This window comes from Amblyomma maculatum, chromosome 1 (genome assembly GCF_055883805.1).
Source record: "Amblyomma maculatum isolate TAMU_Amacu chromosome 1, ASM5588380v1, whole genome shotgun sequence".
NCBI classification, from domain to species: Eukaryota; Metazoa; Arthropoda; class Arachnida; order Ixodida; family Ixodidae; genus Amblyomma; species Amblyomma maculatum.
The window spans coordinates 284,710,890-284,732,967 of NC_139344.1; the positions used below are offsets into that span (position 1 = coordinate 284,710,890).

The window sequence follows — 22,078 nt, forward strand, 5'->3', positions numbered from 1 at the left end:
TTTCCCTCTGATCTCGTTCCACGGTAGCCGCCAGAGATCGTGGGGCGAGAGTTTGCGACAGTTGCCCCGAGCGTCGCGGGACCTGTCTGCCCTCGGCTGCATGCTCTCCTCTGCGGATGACGATGTGGGTAGCCGGCCTCCTCCTGGCCTCGCTGGTCACCGAAACCTGCTTCGGTAAGTGGACGCCATATATACTGCGGAGAACGCGTGGCTACGGCATCTACCGCTTACGTGACCGAAGATGTTGCATACTATGCCGATTGGGTTTCACTTGTGCGTTCTCCCTTTCCGCGGCGCTCTGATGATGAGCGAACATTGCTTATTGCAATCGAGCGCTAGTCGGCTGCACCCAGCTGCTCAGAAACGGCGCTGTACAGACGTGTTTATCCTGTTGTAGCGGGCACTACCCTCCCTCGCTGCTCCGTGTTGATTGGTCAGTAGGCCTGCGGGGTGCCTCCTGATTCCAAGTCCATGCTTACGGCAGTTGCGCGATAGCTTCGTGGTTAGGCATGTTTACAAAACTGAAAAGCAAACACTACTTTCAGCTTAGCAGGGATACAGTATGCAGTTTCATCTGTTAGTGCGTTCTTTATGAAAAAAAAAAAGTGAGCTATCTTAAAAAAAACTCACTTTGCATCTCACTTTGAAAGAGGCCGTCTGCAACTGCGAAAACACAATGGTCTAGAAAGAAACGCTACGCATATGCATGCGCGCGCAGGCTGCCTAACAGCGAGTGGCTGGCGCTGGTTAGTGACTAACCACAGCATGTTAATTAGCCTACATTCGCTGATATTCACCGCCCGAATACTGCGAAAGACTTGCGCCAGCACTTGCACTGTCAAACTCTTCGACTGCCAACGTAGGATTTTCTGTGCAGACCAACTTTAGCTTGGCGCAGTTGTTCGTTAAATGTCATGCGTTTTAGACGTGTGAGATTTCGTTTTAGTGACAAAAAAAAAAAAAAAACTGCTTCGATTGCGTTAACGAGAAACGCTAACTCCCCGTTGAATCTTTATTGTAATCGATTCACAAATGACCTCCGTGTCGAATTGAATATGTGGAAGAAATAGCAAATGTTCAGAAGCAAAGACGTCACTTGCTGCTTACTCTTTTCCTAGGTGTTGTTATACTTTCCCCCCAAAGACGGACTTTTGTCGAGTTCGCATAAACCTAGCAAAAGTCATTACTTCAGAAACTTTGGAAAAACTCGTTGCTAATTAGAAGATCCGTACACATACTATGTGCAAAGCCTTTGGTCATTCTCTTCCTTGTGCAGCTTTTCCTGCAGCTTAAAGCCCTTATGTGCCGCCTGGAAGTACTTGTTGTCTCTTGCACATTTGCCCGTCCAATAGCACTTGACATGTACAAGAAACAGACAGCGCCTGCGGTCTCCAACAATGCGAAAAAGGCAAAAATATAATGCGCGCACCGGCGCTTTCACGTTTAAAAACTCGCATCTTGCAGTCGACATGCACCTTTGCATCTTTACAACGATCACTGCCATGCAGGCAGCTGACTTGTGCTTGATAAAACTAGCGCAATAAGACTGAACAAAGAAAAGACAAAAACAGGTCTTGTACGTATGCGCCGGTTTACAAATTTACCAGCTCGACGTCTTTGCCGATTTTTGTTGGCACCACAAGATATGCGGACGCGAAGGCTCCTACAACCGTGCAGGCGTGCGACTCAGCGTCTCGCGAACTATAAAGAGGGTCAAATCCCACCTGAAACATATCATTTTTTTCTTCAGTCGAATTTTATATCTTTACTAAGTTAAACCACCTAGAGATTCAATTTGCAGATGTTTTAATCACTTCCGTTCGAAGCGCGACGTCACGTTTCATGGCGGCAGGAGTTTCTTGCGAGGACGCAGACGGGACGTCGAGTTTTCCGCTGGACGGGAGTTTCAAAGCTCTCGCTTTAATAAAGGTCCGCAATGTCTGGTACCTTGCAAACGGAAGTTAAATTTCCAGATCAGCTCCACAACTTTCAACGCAAACTCGCCGAGCAATGTCGTTTTCGAACACTATAGGCCGTTGTAAGCATGAATATGGTGAATGCGAGATGGCTGCAGTGACAATGTGGGCGTAATCCAAACTCGCGAGCATTTGGCTACAAACTTAAATGCTGAAAGATGGTGACAAAGCTGGCAAAGTGCCAGCCTCGCTCAAGTTTCAAATCCTTGGGCATGCACCAAAGGACTAGGCGGAGGACAACGAAACAAACATTTGGCGCTTAAATCCAAAAGTTGTTGCACGATGTTTCCAGCAGCGACGACCACCACCGGCGCGACAACAGCTCCCGCTGATGACGGCACCCGGCGAGTGGTGTGCTATTGGAACAGCTGGTCCTTCTACCGGAAGGGCAAGGGAAAGAGCACCGTGCAGAAGTTGGACACACGGCCAACACGGCTATGCACGCACTTCGTATACAACACAGTAGGCATCCGCGGCGCCGAAGTTGTCTCGCTGGACCCCTGGAATGACTATTCAGACAGCGGCGGAAATGGTAAGCATACAGGCGATCAGAAGAGGTTTTCACGTTCTCCATATGAGGCGCACGAAGTCGATCTAACTTCAGTAAAAGACAATTCTGAGTGATGGAATATGTGAAACTTGCAGGTAAAACATTCGAAATGTTTTTGTGCTTGAAATGGTGGCTGATGACAGATGCAGGCATCGGCGCTGGCTGGCGTGTTTTGCGAGATGGCCACTAGGAGGATATAAAAAACTGCTGTTTTTTTTATATCCCCCTACGGTGGCCAGCGACGCGGAAAAACACTGTAGGTACACACCAGGAATGTTGCTTATTATCTGATCAACGTTGTTGGGGGGTCGTCTCACTCAAGAAGGCGTCTTTTTCGACAGTTGGTCTAGGTCTCCAGGACGGACGTATTTTGGAAGTTTATTTTGTAGTGGGAGACTTCGGAATGTTTGGCTATGGTGTTACGTTCTCTTAACACGTTCCTTACATCATTCTCATGTTGCCGAATTCTTTCCATTGGGTATTTGTTTTTTCAGTGTTGCAGTTCGGCGCAGGAAATTTTGTAAACAATGCCTTTGGATCTTTCTCTAAATGATCGGTCTTTGGGAATAGGTAGCGTGCTCCTCAAATTGTTCGAGGGCTTGTAAGTTACTCGGAGGCCTCCTTTTTTTCAGCATACGGGGTGGCGACGGCTGCCGCCCCATAAAAATTGCCTGAAACTTGGAACTGATTCTCGTTCACTCTAAAGCATTTAACCCACCCATTATTTTCAGCTGCTGTTACCCCCCCCCCCCCCCTTCCCCCCAGACGCGGCAGCTTCGTTTGTAGCGGAATTCGACACTAGTGACTTCTTTCCTTCGATATCATTGAACAATCTTGCGGCGACACGAAGTAAACAGAACATCGAAAGCGCGCCTCACATTCGGTTTACCTCAACTTGTCGCCATCCCAACTAGGCTTGGACGAAAGGAGGAAGCTGGTCAGACTAGCCTTTCTTCAGTTATATTCTTTCCAGCTTGACAATAATTTCATAATTCATGAATACTACCATATCATCTGTATTTGCAGAAACATGCAACTTTTTTTCTTATTTTCAAGCACAACATCATGAAGGTGGAAGAACGGGCTAGTTGGTAGTTCATCTTGGGAATAAAACAGCGCACTCTTAAGACATGGTCAATGAAAGAAACTACGACACAGCGCTGACTTCAACTGGCTATTTCACTGCAGAGCGACACAACATATATATTCGAAAAGTGGGTGGGAAAGCATGTTGTAGCAGCTTTTGAGTTTGCACGCGACAGAAAGATAACAAAAAAAAAATAAGGCACAAAATAACAAAGCTGAACCTGGGGACAAACAAAGAATAAAAGGCCGATTAAAAGGGTGACGCCAATAGGCAGTAAAAGAGTAACAAATAACACTACGTGATGAAACAAACAAAATGCAATAAAATGCCAAAAATGCCGTTAAAAGGAGGATGAAGATTAGAAGCGATAAAAGAGCCAAAAGCAGCATTAAAAGCAGAAGACCGAAAACAACCAAAACCAAAATGCCAATAAGAGCTAAACATTAAAATTACTCTTTAGCGTTCGTATACGTGGGGCAAACCGGACGTTGCCACAATGAGTGTCTTACGGAGCACTCAAATAACGCTTACAACACTGTAAAGAGAAACCTGGGTGCCCACTGCCTAAAGTGCCGTTCCTGAAGTGTGAACCCTTCCTTAAAGAGAGCACTGTAATCGCGAGAAATGCGCATCATATCACACGCCAAATCATAGAAGCCGCCCACATTGTAAAGCTAGGGTCAGCACAGCCTCGATAGCGCTAACGAAACGCGATTTAGACTATTTGAGCCAGGCAATGTTTAGGATTTCGGAATACACCTTTTAGCTCATTGGCCTTTTGGCATTGCTTGTTTTCGGTCTTCTGCTTTTAATGCCCATTTTGGCTCTTTTATCGTTTCTAATTTTCATCCTCCTTTTAACGGCATTTTTGGCCTTTTATTGCATTTTGTTTGTTTCATCACGTAGTGTAATTTGTTACTCTTTTACTGCCTATTGTCATCACCCTTTTAATCGCCCTTTCATTTTATTCTTTTTTTGTCCCCATGCAGGTTCAGCTTTGTTATTTTGTGCCTTATTATTTTTTGTTATCTTTCTGTCGCGTGCAAACTCAGAAGCTGCTACAACATGCTTTCCCACTCACTTTTCGAATATATATGTTGTGTCGCTCTGCAATAAAATAACCAGTTGAAGTCAGCGCTCTGTCGTCCTTTCTTTCATTGTCCATGTCTCAAGAGTGCGCTGTTTTATTACCAAGACATCATCATAATGGGATGTCCTGTCGACAAACTCGCCGTTTTGTACTTTTTCAACTGTTCATTCCTATTTTTTTTTTTTTTTTTTTTTGCAAAAGTATACTATCATATGATGCATTCTTTTTGTTCTGTTAGGGCATGGTATACACCCTGCCGAACAAATTTTCTGCCACTGCATCCCTCCACCTGTGGGTTAAATAGGCAACTTGCGCCGGTTCGCCAACCTCAAGAGGCGCAAGCTCCTTGTGGCAGTGGGCGGCCAGAGCCTGGGCTCGGTACCATTCAGCAGGGTGGCCGAGAAGCATCGCAAGGAGTTTGCCGAGAGCGGTGCGGCCTTCTGCCGCGAGCACCGAGTGGACGGACTCGTGCTCACCTGGCACTACCCGGCCAGCGGAGGCGGCCGCCCAGAGGACAAGGAGAACTTCGTGCTCCTCCTCAGGGTATATTATACGCGGCTCTTATGTTTTTCTGCGACTCTCAGGTCGTGGCAAAGAAGGCATAGACAAAAGCAGGTCTCTTGATTATGAGCCGCTCTTCCCCTTGTAATCAGTTCTGGTAATACAAGTGATTCAAGTGCTCCAATTGTGCCACAACCATGCATCCTGGTTACTTCTGGCGAAGACGTCCATCTGAAAGATCGACATTTAAGGGACCATAAAAAGATAATTACTCACGCTAGAAAACGCGCAGGAACAATCCCACCACTCCACAATTAACACAAAAATTTTCAAGCTAACTTCGCTAAAACACCGCAGGTATTGACGGTCAAAAATGCTATTTTCCCCCTTCAATTTAACATGTGGCGACGCTCAATAAAAGAACATCAAGAAAACAGAGGCCGTATTCCATAAGCTTCCATTTGGTTGGACATGAAGGCAACATAGAACGAAAGCCAGTCAAAAGAACAAGACAGCGGAACCCGATAAACCGCACGCGCATGCAGCCATGTTGACGTGTGGCGCGATGGTCGAAATGGTCGCGACTGCGTCTCGTCCCGCATCACGACCAATGAGAGGGCACACCCGCCCATCAACGAAGGCGGCTAAGAACGAGCGATGTCGCTAAATCGGTTGCGAGCGATCGCCAGTAGTTTTAAAATATTATTGGTAAATTATGGGGTCTTTTAAATGTATTCGAACACAAAGGCTACCTCTATATATTGGTCGCATTATATGACCATTAATAACTTTTCAGGACCCCTTTAAATGCCAACCCTCAAAATGTGAGCCAGGTGCTGGCTCGCTTGCCTGCCGTGTTTGTCTACCTCACTGCTTCAATTGGAAAAAACTTGTTCCGGATATCTGACCAAGGGACTACTCGATCGCCACAGCTTTATTTAAGATGGCACAAGGTGTCTCGAGGGAGCTAGTTGTCAAAACGTTTTACTACAATGAGTACTTTTCTCGGGATGGATTGATCGCCTGCCAAATAATGATTCCTCTACAACGTGCAGGAAATGAAAGCGGCATTCAGCAAAGCAAAACTTGAACTTGGAGTCGATCTTTCAGTTGCCAGAGAAATTGTCACCAACGGCTACAACCTGCCGGAAATAGCAAAGTAAGTGCGTAATGCATGGCAATTCCTGCTCACAAACCAAACGGATATCACAAACGAGCCTCGCCTCACTGTCCTCAATCGCAGCTGGCCGTTTCAGTGGAAGTATACGCCGCATTCTTGCACGATTATACTTTCCTATGTATGTACGTTATTCGATAATCGGCCACTGCTACAGATAACGTTCAAAAAGAAATACCTATCCAGCCCCAGTCCACATAACGGCATTATTTTCACTTTAATAATAATAATTTGCACTCAGAAGGAGAATAAAAGGAAAGAGAAGGGCGTAGAGCAACGTGTGCGAGACTGAACCGAAAGGTGAAAACCCATACGCCGCGCGCCGTTCAGCCAATCGCTTACGCAGAAAGGAAGGAAGGGAGGGACGAACAGGTCATACACGCACGCACATATCAGTTTGTTCCTAGTTTGAAGGAAGTTTATCGGAGCTCCGACTAGTCACGAAAGTCGCATACTTGTAGGCTTTCGTGGTAAACACTCGCCCAACTCATGGGTTTCCGTATAGTACTAACACTTACTTCGTGCTCACGACAGGAATGTTGACTTCATGACCGTCAACGCCTTCGACTACTGGGGCGTCTGGTCGGGCCGAACGGGACCGGTCGCTCCCCTGCACGGCTTATCCGACACCGACTACACCACTGCCAGCGTGGTAAGAATTCGGCAACCTTGGGTGACACAAGCAAGACGTTTTCCCTGACATCTCCAGTACCCCCCCCCCCCCCCCCAAAAAAAAAAAAAAAAAGACACAAACAATGAATGGCTGGGGCGCTGTGTCAGCGGCAGTCTTTGAACTCGAAATCTCAAGGCTGCCAAATGGAACATATGCCAACCTTTTTCAGAGACTGAAATTCTGACGGGGAAGTGCTCATTTTGTATACGCGTATCTTCTTCCTGCAATACTCGTCTTCGGGTAGCACTTTGCAGCGGTTTCTGCGACGGATTACCACCCTCCACGTCCTCTACACAGAGACGTTAACTTAACCCAAACAACTATCCTTTATTATCACGAGCAATACCTCCGGATGCTCATTATGAGCATCCAAAATTGAGCAGCGTCACTCATTTCCCTACTGCAGACGTACAGCATCAACAGCTACCTCAAGACGGGCGTGCCGCGCTCCAAAATAGTGTTGGCCATCACCACGCTGGGTCGTACATGGACGCTGAACGATACCTCCAATATCGGCTACGGCGCCCAGTCCGACGAAGGCGGCCCAGCAGGGAACTACACCCTGACGCCCGGCGCCCTTGGCTACAATGAAGTGAGTGGGACCTGCCGCGCAAACCTCGCGCAGCTCCGTGGCACCACCGTTCCCTGATGATTTCAGACAATGCCAAAACTCATGACGCGTTTGTGCGTTTCGGCAGACGATCGAGCCTGCTTGAGGTTTGTTGTACGGTTGCTCATTGAGAACCTTTTCATTTTTACTTTTGCGCAGCTCTGCGAATCAATGAAAAAGGACAAATGGGTGGTGAACTATGACAAAGGACTAAAGGCGTCCTACGCAGTCCAGCTACCGACGTGGGTCAGCTACGAAGATCCCCAGAGTGCCAAGTACAAGGTGAGGAACGCGCTCAGATGTAGCACGGCTAGCTACGGCGAAGCCGATCAATCGCAAAACAGATGTGAAGTCGATGCCGATCAATCGCAAAACAGATGTGAAGTCGATACATTGAAGAATTACAAACGGAACGCGAAGCTCGCCTTCGTTCGTCACGAGGCTTTGTGACCTCAACGGCCGCACCTGTCCAAACAGCGGCTCAGCACAGCGAGAAATTTAAATTGAGCGTTGCGTGCAAACTCTCCCTCGCACAGTTTGCTTGAGTCCGATTTTGTGACTGGGTTTCGCAGAAGCTTTTAAAAAAACTTGTCCTTCTCGAGCAACATCTCGAATAGGAATGTTTAAGAAATTCACATACAAGGACCTCTTCGGGGCATTCTGCCGCGCCGGGTTGTAGCAATTAACGCGATTTTAAAACATAACATGCCGTGGTGTAATAAATGCCACACTCGTCCACTTACTGCAGTTTCCCGGCTCTTCGATGGCTAGTGGATAAACAAAAATGTGTCAGCTTCCCACGTTCCGGACAAATGCAAGAAATGCCAAAAATTGGTCCAACGCCAAGTTTAGCGGTGCTCGTTCTCAGCTTGCTCGATTGTTACGATATAATACAGGGTGTCCAAGCTAACTTTAGCCAAGGGTTAAAAAACGAAACATTTGAGGTAGGCCAGAGAAACCGCTTGTATACAGCTGCGAGGCATCTGACGCCCCACAGGGAATATTTTATTTTACAATTAACTAATTAGTAAGTAAGATTTTTCTAATTTACTTTAAGTATTGCCTTTAGACAATAAATGTGATATGCGAAGTTGGAGAGCACCTTCTGAAATCCCCATTCCATTTATTTCCGAAAGCCTCACGTTCATCGTTTTTCCAAGCTTTAGAGAAAGCCCGCGAAATGCAAAAAATATGTGATGCGCCAGTCACTCTGTCGATGCTCTCTCCCGACGTCTGCGCGGCGCCGGCGTTTTTTATTTATTTTTTTTTTCCTTTAAAACTTTGGTAACAATTCGTTAAAACCGGAACCTGACGTTCAGGAGGTAGGTGGCTGCTCCTTGCCCTACGCGGTTGGGAATGGTAGGCCTCCACTGTTTGCGGCGGGGGCTACGCCTGCCACCGGCGGTTGTAGTACCTTTGTAGGCCGTCAATGCACCCGCCACCGCTTCGGTGGCGTACAACAGCTGTTGCGACGCGCGTCTTTCTCGCCCCCTCCTTTTTTTTTTTCTGTTTTCTCCTTTGTCCGCACGAGGCAGCGAAGGTGGCTCAGCTACAGAGCCAGTAGCAAGCCCGTACATTTTCTTTTCCTTCTTCCTACAGTCGCAAAACAACATAAACGCTCCGCTGCCTTCGACGCCGGCGAATCGCTCAGAAAAACACCCCATGCGGGCCACACTTCAGGTGCACAAGCGAACCGTTGCTGCCCGCCAGCGAAAATTAATAACGTTATCTATTTGCTGTTTTCGCCGCCAAATTAACCGCGGAACGCGCCGAGAATTACAAAGCTTCGGAGGCTTACAACTACTTTCAGTCGAGTAAGTATAGACGGTAATTTTTTCTCGCTTGTAAACACCGCGCGCAATCCACATACGAAGTAATCCGCTGGGAACGTCATTGCACTCTCGGATAATTCTTCACACCGAGCGGCAAATGATCGCCGTTGGTAAGCACGAAGCCCCTCGCTAGTGTTGAGCGGCTTTTAGGTAAGCATGGCAACAGTAGCAAGAGGAATATCACCACGCTGCGTGCCTATTGTATCTACTCTGTTCGTGGGCGGCGTCAACGTTCACGGGTATTCACGCTTTTAGCTTGCAATACAATTACAAGTTATCGCGGTGGTTCCGTAGTTCAGTCCCGGCCACCGTGGGCTTCAATCTAGGAAGGACTCAAAATGTGACAGTGCGTCATGCAGCAGTGGCGTCGCTAGGGTCACCCGATGAAAAGGCGCAGAATGAAGCACTGAACTTAGCCGAGACAAAGTGCTCGCCGCATATTCGGTGAGCCGGCGTCTGTATTCCCTCCGCGTTGCTCACTGTTTACGGCGACATGGCGACCTTCGTCGGCGAGACACCTGTGCAAGCTTACTCAACTACCCTTTCCGTGCCTTTCGGCTATCACAGTAGGCAAAAGCCAAGCAATCAAAAAAAAGAAAAACCTGCAATCACGGTAGGCAAAAGCGACAGAAATGTTTTGACCACTGATCTCTACTGTGGTTTTTTGACTACTGCGCGTAAGTCGATGACGGTTACAGCGTCACCGCATCTTCGTGACGTAGCCAGCAGAGAAAAGGGAGGGGGATGCGTAGGTGGGGGTCCCTAGTCCGGGACTCCAGCGGCTGCCGCTGCTATCCCCGCGCGTCACGAGGGAACATTGGGCTTCTAGCCCAGATCTGGACCCTCCCACCCCTCAATTGTTGGCACTGCATTTGACTCATCAGGTGGATTGTGTGGGCAGGTCCGCACCATGTAGTGCAGGCCTGCCATCTCCCCGCAATATTTACATTTGGGGTCGCAGGTGTATTGCGTTTAAACTGGCTGGGTGGCGTCGCCATCTAACTTCCTACGGCTGGGGTGGATATTTTCTAAGAGTCTGCAGTGCTGTAACCTCTCCGCGTACGTCGCCAAAGAGCCGGAATATAGGGGTGTGGAGGATGGAAGGGTCGAGAACCGGGGGAGGGGAGCTCGGGTTCCCTTCCACGCATTGATGTCCCGGTGTCCAGACGAGGCATTTGTCTTGTTCGGGATGCCCATATTTTAATATTCTGGCAGCCTGAGGACATATTCGTCCTTTGATGTAGTTGCGGTAGGAAGCCATATAATATGCGATTATATAGGCGCAGGTGGTATGCGTGGCGGCTAAAGCAATGGCCACCTCCTCCGTCGTTTCTATATTGTCATCGCAGACGGTGAGGGCATCAACGAGTTGTTGGTGAATCCCAACCGCTACCGCGTACCCCGCTTCTGACTTTGCTGCGTCTACGTAGTAGGATTCAGTGTAAATCCCGTACTTTTCCTGGGTGTGTTTGGACCGCGCCTACCGGCGCCCTTGGTGGAACAGAGGATGCATATTGCAGGGTGGGGGATTGGCGATGAACGAGTTTGACCACCTGGGCGGCAGTCGCCTCGACGGAACAGCGCCGCCCGCGGGGAAACGCGCGCCAGCGGAATGCAGAAGCAGCGGAGCGGCGCAGCTGGTTCCGTTCGGCGAAGCATATGCGAGCACGTCTTCCTTGCGTCTTCACCCGTTGTTCTGCGTTGCGACTTTCAAAGCTTAAGTAATTACACGGAGATTGTTTTCGACCAGGATATTCTTGAAGAAGGAACGCAACAGATTAGTAAGAAACCCATCAACGAATTAGCGGTGAGGGGGAGGGCAGAAGAGTTCAGGATCTCGCTACAGAATAGACATTCAGCTCTAACCGAGGACGAGAACATTACCCTAGAAGCAATGAACAATAATTTCAGAGATATCATTACTGAGTGCGCTGTAGAAGTAGGCGGTAGGATAGTAAGAGAGGATACTGGTAAGCTGTCCAAGGAGACGAAAGATTTGATCAAGAAACGCCAGAGTATGAAAGCTTCCAATTCAACAGACCAGATAGAATTGGCCGTGACATCAAAGCTAATCAATAAGCGCAAGGTGGCCGATATAAGGAAGTATAACATGGGGAAAATTGAGCATGCTGTAAAGAACGGGGGAAGCCTTAAAGCGGTAAAGAAGACATTGGGCATAGGCAAAACCAGATGTATGCGATAAGGGACAAGGCGGGCAATGTCATCACGAATATGGAGAAGATAGTCAAAGTAGTTGAGGAGTTCTATACAGGTCTCTACAGCAGCCAAAGTAGTCAGGACCATAATGAGATTGGCTTTAGGGAAAAACAGACGTTCAACCAGTGACAAAGGACGAGGTCAAGAAAGCATTAGAAACTATGAAAAGGAGGAAATCAGCTGGAAAAGATCAGATAGCTACAGATTTGTTGAAGGACGGGGGGATATCATGCTAGAAAAACTGGCCACCCTGTATACGCAGAGCCTGATGTCATCGACGGCACCGGAACCATGGAAGAATGCAAACATTATTCTCATTCATAAGAAAGGGAACTCTAAGGACCTTAAAAATTACAGACCAATTAGCTTACTGTCTGTTACATATAAGGTATTTACTAAGGTAATCGCTAATAGAATCAGGACAACCTTAGACTGCAATCAAGCAAAGGATCAAGCAGGTTTTCGGAAACGGTACTCTACTATCGATCATATCCATACCATCAATCAGGTAATAGAAAAATGCTTGGAATATAACCAGCCCTTATACATAGCATCCATTGATTACGAAAAAGCATTTGACTCAGTTGAAACCTCGGCGGTGATGCAGGCATTGTGAAATCAGGGGGTAGACGAGCCATACGTGGAAGTGCTGGAAGATATATATAGTGGCTGCAAGCAACCATAGTTCTGCTTAAAGAAAGTAGCAAAATTCCCATAAAGAAAGGAGTTAGGCAAGGAGACACAATCTCCCCGGTACTATACACAGCTTGCTTAGAGGAAGTATTCAGAGACTTGGAATGGGAGCAGTTAGGGATAAGGGTAGATGAAGAATACCTCAGTAATCTGTGATTTGCTGATGACATTGCCTTGCTAAGCAACTCTGGGGATGAACTGCAAATAATGATTGATGACCTAGACAGGAAAAGTATAAAGGTAGGCTTGAAAATCAATATGCAGAAGACTAAGGTAATGTTCAACAGCCTTGGGAAGGAACAGCAGTTTACATTAGCTAGCGAAGTACTGGAAGTAGTAGGCGAATATGTCTACTTAGGACAGGTAGTAACCACAGATCTGGACCATGAAAAGGAAATAACAAAAATAAGATTGGGATGGAGCGCATTTGGCAAGCACTCGCAGATTATGACTAGCAGCTTACCAGTATCACTCAAGAGGAAAGTATAAAACAGTTGCATCTTACCTGTACTCACCTATGGGGCTGAAACGTGGAGGCTAACCAAGAGGGTTCTACTTAAGTTGATGACAACCCAGAAGGCTATGGAATGAAAAATGGTAGGGGTAACATTAAGAGATAGGAAGCGTGCAGAGTGAGTCAGAGAAATAACTCAAGCTACCGACATTCTAGCGGAAATTAAGAAGAAGAAATGTACATGGGCAGGACATATAGTGCGAAGAGAGGATAACCGATGGTCGCTTGGGGTAACAAACTGGATTCCAAGGGAAGGAAAGCGTAGCAGTGGCAGGGGGCGGCAGAAAGTTAGGTGGGTGGAGGAGGTTATGAAGTTTGCAGGGATCAAGTGGATGCAGCTAGCACAGAACCGGGTTAATTGGAGAAATATGGGAGAGGCCTTCGCCCTGCAGTGGGTATAGTCAGGCTGATGATGATGATGACGATTCTTGAAAAAGAGAAGAGTCGTCCTTGGCAGGAAGTTTTTGAAGCGAGAGCTTCACTACGTCAGGTAGTAAAAGCCGTCGGGTATGCACGCTTTTCAAATTAAGGGAGATTTAGAGGTCTTGTACAAAGCTTTCCCTGTCCTTTCTTGCTATCGCTCACCTCTGTACACCACCCCCCCCCCCCACCATCCCCTCCCTATCCCCTTTTCTTTCCCGCCGGCCGAAGCTCGAGTGCTTCAATTTTAGATAGCAGTTCCCGCGGCCGGCAACTCTCTTTTCCTTCCTTTTTTTAATTTTTTAATAAGCCACTACCACCACTGCCAGATTTAGAGGTCAAACATCTGTGTTTTTCAGAACTACCCGGCCCATTGTATTTCTCTCCTATATTCAGGAAATTCCACGCGGGAATTTCGCCATGCTCTAGGAACACCTTAAAAGATTTCGGTGACACGACCTGCACCTGCACTGCACGACAATGTTTCTTTTTCGAAACCAAGATCAAATACCGCAGTGCCGTGAAGCGCCGACATCGTATTAGTGGTAGTCGCAATGGTCTGAAGCTAGTTCATGAAAAATGAAAAAACAAAAAGAGCAATAGGCTCAAACAATCCAGAAGTGAGCGACAGCCATTTTCTAGCTGCAGCCTTGCAAAGAGACCTAGAAAAATAGAAAAATGAACAACCAAGGTAGAAGTAGGATAACCTTTTTGGCAGGAAAAAGCAAAGCAACAATCTTCCGTGACTCCCTGCACAGTTATGCTACCAAGACTCACTGAACACGGCCTTCAGACTGCCCAACCTAATCATCATATGAAGGAAGTGAATCAGCGATGCCCTGTTTGAACACTTCAGAGTTACTACAAATAATCGACTCCGGAAATGCTATAATATGAATGTTTCTCTCCACATGCTGTGGAGGTTGTAAAAAGAAAATTAAATTTCTTGCTCTGAGCTACAATATTTTTCGGATACCTACTGTGATTGGTGCGGTCGTAGGAATATTTTGCTTTTGTTCATCCAGGCCCTCTCCAAGCACAGGAAGTTCATCGCGATTGACTGTATCTGTCTAGAGCATTTGAAGGTGCTAATCCAGTACTGCCAAAATCGCTAACTACAACTAAATAAATACAGAGAGGGTGATGTGTTGTCGGATAGGCGGCGAAAACGTAAGAGGGCATTCTACTGCTAAAGTACTCTTCATGATGGGTTGTTCGCTAAGATGTTCCGTATCCTCTGTGTTCTATGAATTTGCACATACCATGTGAACTGCGGCTTGCTGGAGTGACGCTAAATCTGTTTTACATCGTTAGTCACATTCGCAATTTCTCCGATGTAAGAAGGCCTCGTCTTACTATGTCTTAATCTGGAAATATCGCGTTCACTAAAAGGTCAATGAGAAGCATCATGCCTAGGCGGGCCATGAAATGGGCGCAGCTGAGAAATTGCGTAACTGGTGTCAAGTACGCGCAACGCAAATGCCAAGTAAACAACATAAAAATATTTGTTACTCGAGAAGAAATGTGCGCGGGACCTTTAAGCATTCCAAACTGTGATCTCATGCCTCCAAAATGAAAAAAAAAAACTAAACAAAACAAAAACAACTGAGTTTACGCTCATTTTCATTAACTCAAACTTCGTTTTTTTCTCGTTCACGTTTTATATGGAGCAGATAGCAGCTTTTGTGACCATGTGGTATTGAATGAGCTCTGCAATGAGTGCTTTTATTGGGTGAGAAGGGCGTGCCACCGACAAAGCTAAACAAAATCAAAGAGTCTCAATGCAGACTCGGTTATCGGCATGCTGGCATTGGTTGACGAAAGTAAGAGAGGAGAGAGGACAAAAAGTTAGTGAGCATAGCAGTCGTTCGTGTCTCCTTTCTGCTCTTTCCGCAAAGAGAAAAATAAATACGCAGTAACCATGCCAGCAAAAGTAGGTGTGCACACATTAGTTCTTTCCATCACTGAGGAAGGTAACGCAGCTCAAACAACGATGGTGGCTGCCTTTTCCTTTTCCGTGGCGGCCTTGTCTTGTTCACAGGTGGGAAAATGCTACCGCTGTAATTAAGGCTGTTGGATTCGTCCGATTTCCAATTGCTGATAAAATGACTACAAATGCTGGAGTGCAGCTTCAGCTCCGAGTGCGGCTTTGGCTCCAGAAGAACAGAAGGCTCAAAGCTTTCGGTTGCAACAAGATTTTAAAAAGTTCCACACTTTCCACGACCACACAGTAACCATATCAGTAGATACGGGCCTCTGTCCGTACGAACCATGTCCAGGTCCCCCGCCAATCATGCTTGTGTGAAAACCGGTAGAAATAAATCGAATTAGAAGCGTCCGACGAGTTTGTGTAGCAGCCAGTTCAGCCAACAACGCGATATGTTTGCCTGGAGACTTCGTTTCATCGGATATATTCACGCTCAACATCACATAAACATTAGGAGTACCAAAGGAAACTCACACAAACAAATGACAGAGTTCGTACTCCAATGTGCCGGCTGGTGCCGGTGCATGCCAGCAACGAGCGGAGCGCCGAGAAGGGGCGCCACTCGTCCAGCTGTCTGGTCCATGCCGGAAGTATATACAGTCGAAACCCGCGATAGTGAAATCTCGAGAATACGAAATTCTCGCTGCAACCAAATATTTCCGAGATCCCGGCAAATGCCCATAGGGGCCAATGTATTTCGTATCTCTCGGTAACGAAACATTTTTGTACCGCAATCCCACGATAACGAAATTTTCTGCAGCGTCGGTCCGCATACTGTCTCCCATATTATGAATAACAGCGTCAAAAAAGCACTCAAATTGAGCAAACTGCAATAGCGCGCTTGTGTGGCTACTGCGAGAGCATTGGCGCCTGGCAGCCGGAACAACTTTAAAAACTTTAGCCACCTTGAGCCGGTGCTAGCCACCATACCGGCGCAGCGCGTGTCCTCTGTGATCGGTTTCGCGTGGTTGTTTATCTCGGAGGCTATGTTCAGGGAAGGCAGCCTCGCAGCGACACCATCAGGGGGCGACACTAGATCATCAGCGCTGCACTTTTAGGCCTGCGAGCGGTGCACATGTGTTCGTTGTGTGTGGTGGCGGTGTGTATGAGCAGCAGTCCGCACGTTTGCGTTGGAGATGTCTCCGCCAGCCAAAAAACGAAGATTTTTGTCTCTGCAAGAGAAGGCTGCCATCATTTCTCAAGCAGAAAAAGGCAGGAAAAAAATGGATATCGCCGACGAGTACGGGATTGCGTGCAGCTCACTGTCGACAATTTTGAAAAGCAAGGCAGCCATTCTCGGTGCGCTTGAGAATGGTGCTCGAGCGCATCATAAAACAGTGACGGCTGCGGTGTTCCCGGACGTTGACAAGGCGGTGTTTGCCTGGTTCTGTGAACAGCGCGCAAACAAAGTGCCTCTGTCTGGCAAACTGCTGCAACAGAAGGCTCTGGACTTTGCCTGCATGCTCGGGCATGACCAATTCAGAGCAAGCGCTGGCTGGCTGGGCCGCTTTAAAGCCCGTCACGATATTGTGGCCAAGGTGATTTCGGGCGAAGCAGCAGGAGTGGACCCGGTGGTAACATCGTCGTGGCAGCTGACTGCCGAAGAAATCCTGGGGCAGTACGAACCCTCAGACGTGTATAATGCGGACGAAACGGGTCTATTCTATCAGATGCTGCCTTCGAAGACCTTGGACCTGAAAGGTCAAAAATGTCACGGAGGGAAGCACAGCAAGCAGCGCGTAACAGTATTGTTGTGCTCCAATATGGACGGCAGTGACAAACGGCCGCTTCTTGTCATTGGCCGGAGCAAGAAGCCCCGCTGCTTCAAGGGGAACCGCACGCTGCCTGTCCAGTACACCTCGAACGGGAAGTCATGGATGACCCGTTCAATATTTTCCAGCTGGCTTGAGGCCTTCGATGCGGACATGAGAAAGGCAGGCAGGTTGGTGAGCCTTTTTTTAGACAACTGCACCGCCCATCATGTTGATATGGAGCTCACAAACGTGCGCTTGTTTTTTTTTCCACCCGGGTGCACTTCTGTTGTGCAGCCACTCGACCAAGGCGTCATACGAAGTGTGAAGTGCGCCTACAAAGAGAGGCTAATTCAGCGTCTCATTCTTAACCTCCATCACAAGCGCCCCACCGACGTGGACTTGTTCATGGCGCTTGAGATGCTGGCCGCTGCATGGCTTGCGACGCCTCCGACCGTGATTGAGCACTGTTTCAAGCATGCGGGCTTCGCCCCCACCCAGCAGACATCATGCGTGGACGAGTCGCCAAATAAAAGCGTGCTTGAAGAGACACTTCACGATGACTGTGCTGCCAGTGCAGTGCCACAATCGCTGGCCAACGCATGGGGTGCACTTTGTGCTGTCGACACCTATGTTGTTCCAGATGGCCTCAGTGTCGATAATTTCGTTCGCGCTGATGACGACGTAGTTGTCCATGAAGAAATGACCGATGAGGCTATCATCAGCAGCGTGTGCGAAACTGACGACACCGAGGACCAAGGTCCACAACATGGAGAGACGGTAAACCCGAGGAATGTGTTGGACGCCTTTGACACGATCCGGTCGTTCTTAGGCGCACACGACGACGACGTGGCAATGGATCACTTCTTGCAGTGTGAGAATAGAACCATGAAGTTGCTGCAAGGCAAGGCTCGGCAAACTAAGCTGACTGACTTTTGGCAATAAATTTTCTTTTTGCGGGCTGTTTTCTATCTTTTCTGTCTCATTTTCGCGGCAACGAAATTCTCGCGAAAGCGAATTTTTTTGCTGTCCCCGGCGATTTCGTTATTGCGGGTTTCGACTGTATTCAGTAGGGCACGGGGAGGGGTGGCTGGAAAGAACATTTTTTTTTTCAAGTAGAAAGCCTTTCTTGGCTCATGAGTGGCATCATCTGATACTGTGCGCAGAGAGTGTCCCCCGCAGTGGCACTTCAAGAAAAAACTGCCTCCACCACTTTTCTTCCAATGCCCAGCCAAGCGCACGAAAGATAACTCGCAATCCGGCCTTTTCAGACTACTGATTAAAAACGTCCTTGGGAGACGCAGCCCCTCGCAATGCCTGTACTTGACAGTTACCGCCATCTGTCACATATGCCTGTCAGGAACATGAACTGTGCATGACTTCTAGTTCGAAGGTAGTTCGAAGTGCGGTTACAGCAAAAAAAAATGTAAATAAGGCAGGAGGTCGTGTTGGAGCAGAAGGGGATGAGCCTCTGGCGGTCGCCGATTTTCACCTCATTTAACAGGTGTACTGTTCTGCTTCTTCCTACATCTTTCGGTGACAACATATTGGCGAAATGGTATTGTTCGGAGCTCCAAAAGATTTCCCCCATGTCCAGTTATGGACATGCCCCGGTTGCGGTGGGCGCTTTTTGATGGAGGCACAAAGCAAAGCTTCCATGTGCAGTGCGATGTCAGTGAATGTTAAAGAACCCCATGCAGTTGAAATTTCCAGAGCTTTCTACTATGGCGTCTCTTATAGCCTGAGTCACTTTGGGATGTTAAGCCCCATAAATCAAACCATAAGCCAAACCACACTCGACACTCAAATACGTTTTACCCCGCCTTGTTTAGAGCTCGTAGCGGAGAAGTCGGTGCTGTTCGCCGCTAAAACAGGTTAAACCAGGGCGATTTAGTGCTTATACCAAAGAGACCGGAAGCTTCGGAGCTTACATATGTTAACCAAGGTACGGTATAGCACCCATATAGCGGAGGTGAGCCGACTTAGTCAATTCAACCGATGTTGCGGTACATATATCAGTGACAGAACAGCTTGTAGCATGAAGAATGCAGCTTCACCAGCAACATATGCTCGAGCATAATAGTGGTGACTCCAAAATATGCACTGTTCGCTACTTAGCTGGCAACTTAGTGGACGAAGTAGCTACGACAAATACACTGCCTTTTTATACCAGCCAAGTGGAATGAGCACTGCAAAAATGGTACCAAGGGATGATTCATGCTATGTGGAAGAAATAAGAATGCAGCCTGGCTTGCCTCATTTCTTGTTTCCTTCGCTGTTGCAATAACTTTGCACGCGTTGCCAAGTTCAAACTTTTGTGCCCTGGTAGATGTCTCGCCATTTAGACCTCCTTTGGGATGTAAACTTTCGATTTCACTTTAACATTTTTTTTCTCTCAGCTACCGGTGACACGCAAGATGTTTACGCGGCTGAGTGGAGAAAAACACCGTCATGCTCGCCTCAGGCCACGTAACGATATAGACCTCAATCGTGCGATTTGGCATTTTAATTTTTTTTTTTTATCAAGCAAGCAGCCAAAAGTAGGAAGATGACATTGGAAGCCCTGATTACAGCTCAGAGAGTGATTCAGGTGTTCAACTATCTGGTATACAATGAACCCTGATTCAGGTGTAGTGACCTCTGCAGTGTCATGCAACCCTGATATGTGGTTCTCAATGCGGCCATGCAGTGATGCACTCTTGAGAGAATGGGTATTGAATGCAGCAAATCTAACGCAGATTTCTTTAATCGCAACAAGATTGTAATAAGTTTCAATCATTTTACAGGCTGCATTTGCACGTGAAAAGCTCCTGGGAGGCATCGCCATCGTCACCCTGGATACAGACGATTTCAACGGGAATTGCGGCGAACCCTTCCCAATCCTCAACACTGCCGCCAAGGAGTTTCTGGGCACCGAAGTCGAAAGTCGCTAAGAGGCCCATCATTAGGCAAGGCAAGAAATGTGCAGACCACTAAGGCCACCAGACAGAGGCCATGCATATGGCCTGACTGGAACAAGTGTGCCTTCATAGATGCTTCCATCTTTCATCCGTGCCATAGCGGTTTGTGATGCAACTGTAATAAAAATTAGCATCAGGATTAACCAGCCAGAAATGCAGCAGCTGATATCTATGATTGAGGTAGCAGAGCTGCCTCAATTTTATCACACTCCATGAGTGCAAGTCATACATTGCTTGGCTTCATTGGTGCCCAAGACTTCGTATCACTGCAGGGAGACTTCCAAGTGTCATTAAAATATAAGCCTACTCATCTTGCACTTTAATACTACCGAAACTGCAGTTAAATGCAAATCAAAACAATCATGGGCTTAAAGAATGATGCCGAAAGAATTCTGTGTTCACGACATTAAATACCGGTGACATGATCCACCACTAGAAAACCAATCATTTTTAGTCAAACCTCGTTATAACGAAACAACATATTATAATGAAATAACAGATATATAACAAAAGAACAGCCATTTTTGTTGGAAGAATGGCTAAAGAATAGATGCCTATGTATTTGGTATCTCATTTTTACAAAGTGAAGATTCTACAAATGGATAAAAAGAACTTCCAATGGACCAAATTGTGTTTTCTTTTTTTTTGCATGGTATATGCCGTTAGCAGTGCCCAATGCTTCGATACCAGTTCAACGTGACAATCTGAAATCACCACTCCATCGAGCGCCATTCAAACCATGCTTATCCTGCCTCATGCAAGACCTGCATGAAGCATTTGTCAGGACAAATTGTCAGCTTCAACATGTGGTTTGATGCTGGCGCTCCCTTCTTTACCCTTCGCCGAAAATTGGATACGCAGCCCGTAGAACGATGCCACATCTCGAGAGAGGGTTGCACATGTCACTGGAGTTGCCCCCTTTTTCAAGTTCCTCGATGCACACGACTTAGTGCGATTGCACTCTGCTTCTTTAGTTTCACATGCGCGTTCAGTTTAGTTTCCATTTTTGCAACATGATCACATGGTAAAATGGTTTAGCAGTTCTCTTGGCTCGACAATGTCCATTTTACAGGGCCAAGCACTATAATACAAAAGCACAAAACAATGTCCTCCATCTGACATAGTACACGATTGTAGATCTCCACAAGGTACTCTTGACATATGTTATGGTCTGAGTTATGCAGCGAAGGCTACAGTAGTTGCGACGAAACCGCCACGTGTCCTCTTTTACAACAGCCTGTATTGGCTTCAAACCTAGAAAACAGGGCTAATTATTCTAAACTGGCCTCTCCTTCTCCTATATGACCTTATTCCCTCAAGACCATTTTTCTAAGGCCCATGTGGGCCATGACAAAAAAATAGTTGCATGTTGGCATTGTTGACACATCCGCCCACATGATGGGTGCTCAGAGCATGTGTTGAAGGCTCTTGCAATGCATAAAGGTAGCACACTGACCATTAGCTATGCTGTCCTCAATAAGTATAATGGCAGGTAAGCCAATCAGCACATGACAGTTGCAATCAAAGTCATGCACCACTATAACATAGCAAAAGATATAAGGAAGAAATTACAGAGCCCCTTCGACTTCGTTAGAGCTAGGCTCAAATTATAATAGTCTCAATCTCAAAGGAAACATGGCCATAAGCCGGCAAATTAAGAAGTAAAGCATGCAAAACATAAGCAGCTTACCCATCTGTTACAAGTCTGGACATAGGGGTTAAATTGGCTGTATCATTTTAACGTGACAACATTAGATTTTGTATTCAAAGAGAAACCTGACGATGGTCGGATGATAATTCCTACCGCATGAAAGGTTCTACAACGTCACAGCCTCCAAAGCCCATGCCAAAAATATGTACAGAGTGGCCTTTCAGGAAGTAGATTAGTTGCACTTTAAAGAACACTGCTGAGTTAGTGGGAAGAGGGGATAGAACTTGGGTCCCTTTGGTCGCAAAGCATACATGCTACCTATACACCATGTAGGCACATACATGCAGCAACACTAACCGTAGACAAAAAGGTAGCGGACAGAACAGATG

General features: G+C 47.0%; 3 protein-coding genes across 8 annotated transcripts in view; 1 reads left to right on the forward strand and 2 right to left on the reverse strand.

The window, feature by feature from the left end:
• LOC146206720 (uncharacterized) overlaps positions 1-796 on the reverse strand; it is a 30,473-nt gene extending 29,677 nt beyond the window's left edge. The window contains exon 1 of the mRNA XM_084591526.1: positions 631-796. The gene's annotated coding sequence lies outside the window, so the exon portion shown is untranslated. The remainder of the gene's footprint in view (positions 1-630) is intronic.
• On the forward strand, positions 41-20,011 carry LOC146206721 (chitinase-3-like protein 1). Of its 2 annotated transcripts, none has more exons than XM_084591522.1 (8): positions 41-174; positions 2,269-2,508; positions 5,008-5,246; positions 6,260-6,363; positions 6,916-7,033; positions 7,461-7,646; positions 7,824-7,946; positions 19,865-20,011. In XM_084591522.1, the coding sequence occupies exons 1-8, from the start codon at positions 117-119 to the stop codon at positions 20,009-20,011; spliced, it is 1,215 nt and encodes a 404-aa protein (XP_084447648.1). In that variant the 5' UTR covers positions 41-116. The 2 variants fall into 2 exon arrangements, with proteins under 2 accessions (XP_084447648.1, XP_084447649.1); XM_084591523.1 differs by having other exon boundaries at positions 45-174; positions 2,272-2,508.
• The window catches only part of LOC146206722 (armadillo-like helical domain-containing protein 3), a 73,677-nt gene continuing 71,407 nt past the window's right edge, over positions 19,809-22,078 (reverse strand). For all 5 annotated transcript variants that reach the window (XM_084591518.1, XM_084591517.1, XM_084591520.1 and 2 more), the window contains one exon: positions 19,809-20,153. Coding sequence is in view for 1 of the 5 variants with exons in the window: in XM_084591520.1 (XP_084447646.1) it covers positions 20,124-20,153 (30 nt within the window). In the remaining 4 variants the exon portion in view is untranslated. The remainder of the gene's footprint in view (positions 20,154-22,078) is intronic.

Coding starts and splice junctions, on each gene's coding strand:
- LOC146206721 (XM_084591522.1), top strand. CDS start 117: ATGACGATGTGGGTAGCCGGCCTCCTCCTGGCCTCGCTGGTCACCGAA. Junction 5,247..6,259: donor ACTTCGTGCTCCTCCTCAGG/GTATATTATACG, acceptor TACAACGTGCAG/GAAATGAAAGCGGCATTCAG. Junction 7,034..7,460: donor ACTACACCACTGCCAGCGTG/GTAAGAATTCGG, acceptor TCCCTACTGCAG/ACGTACAGCATCAACAGCTA.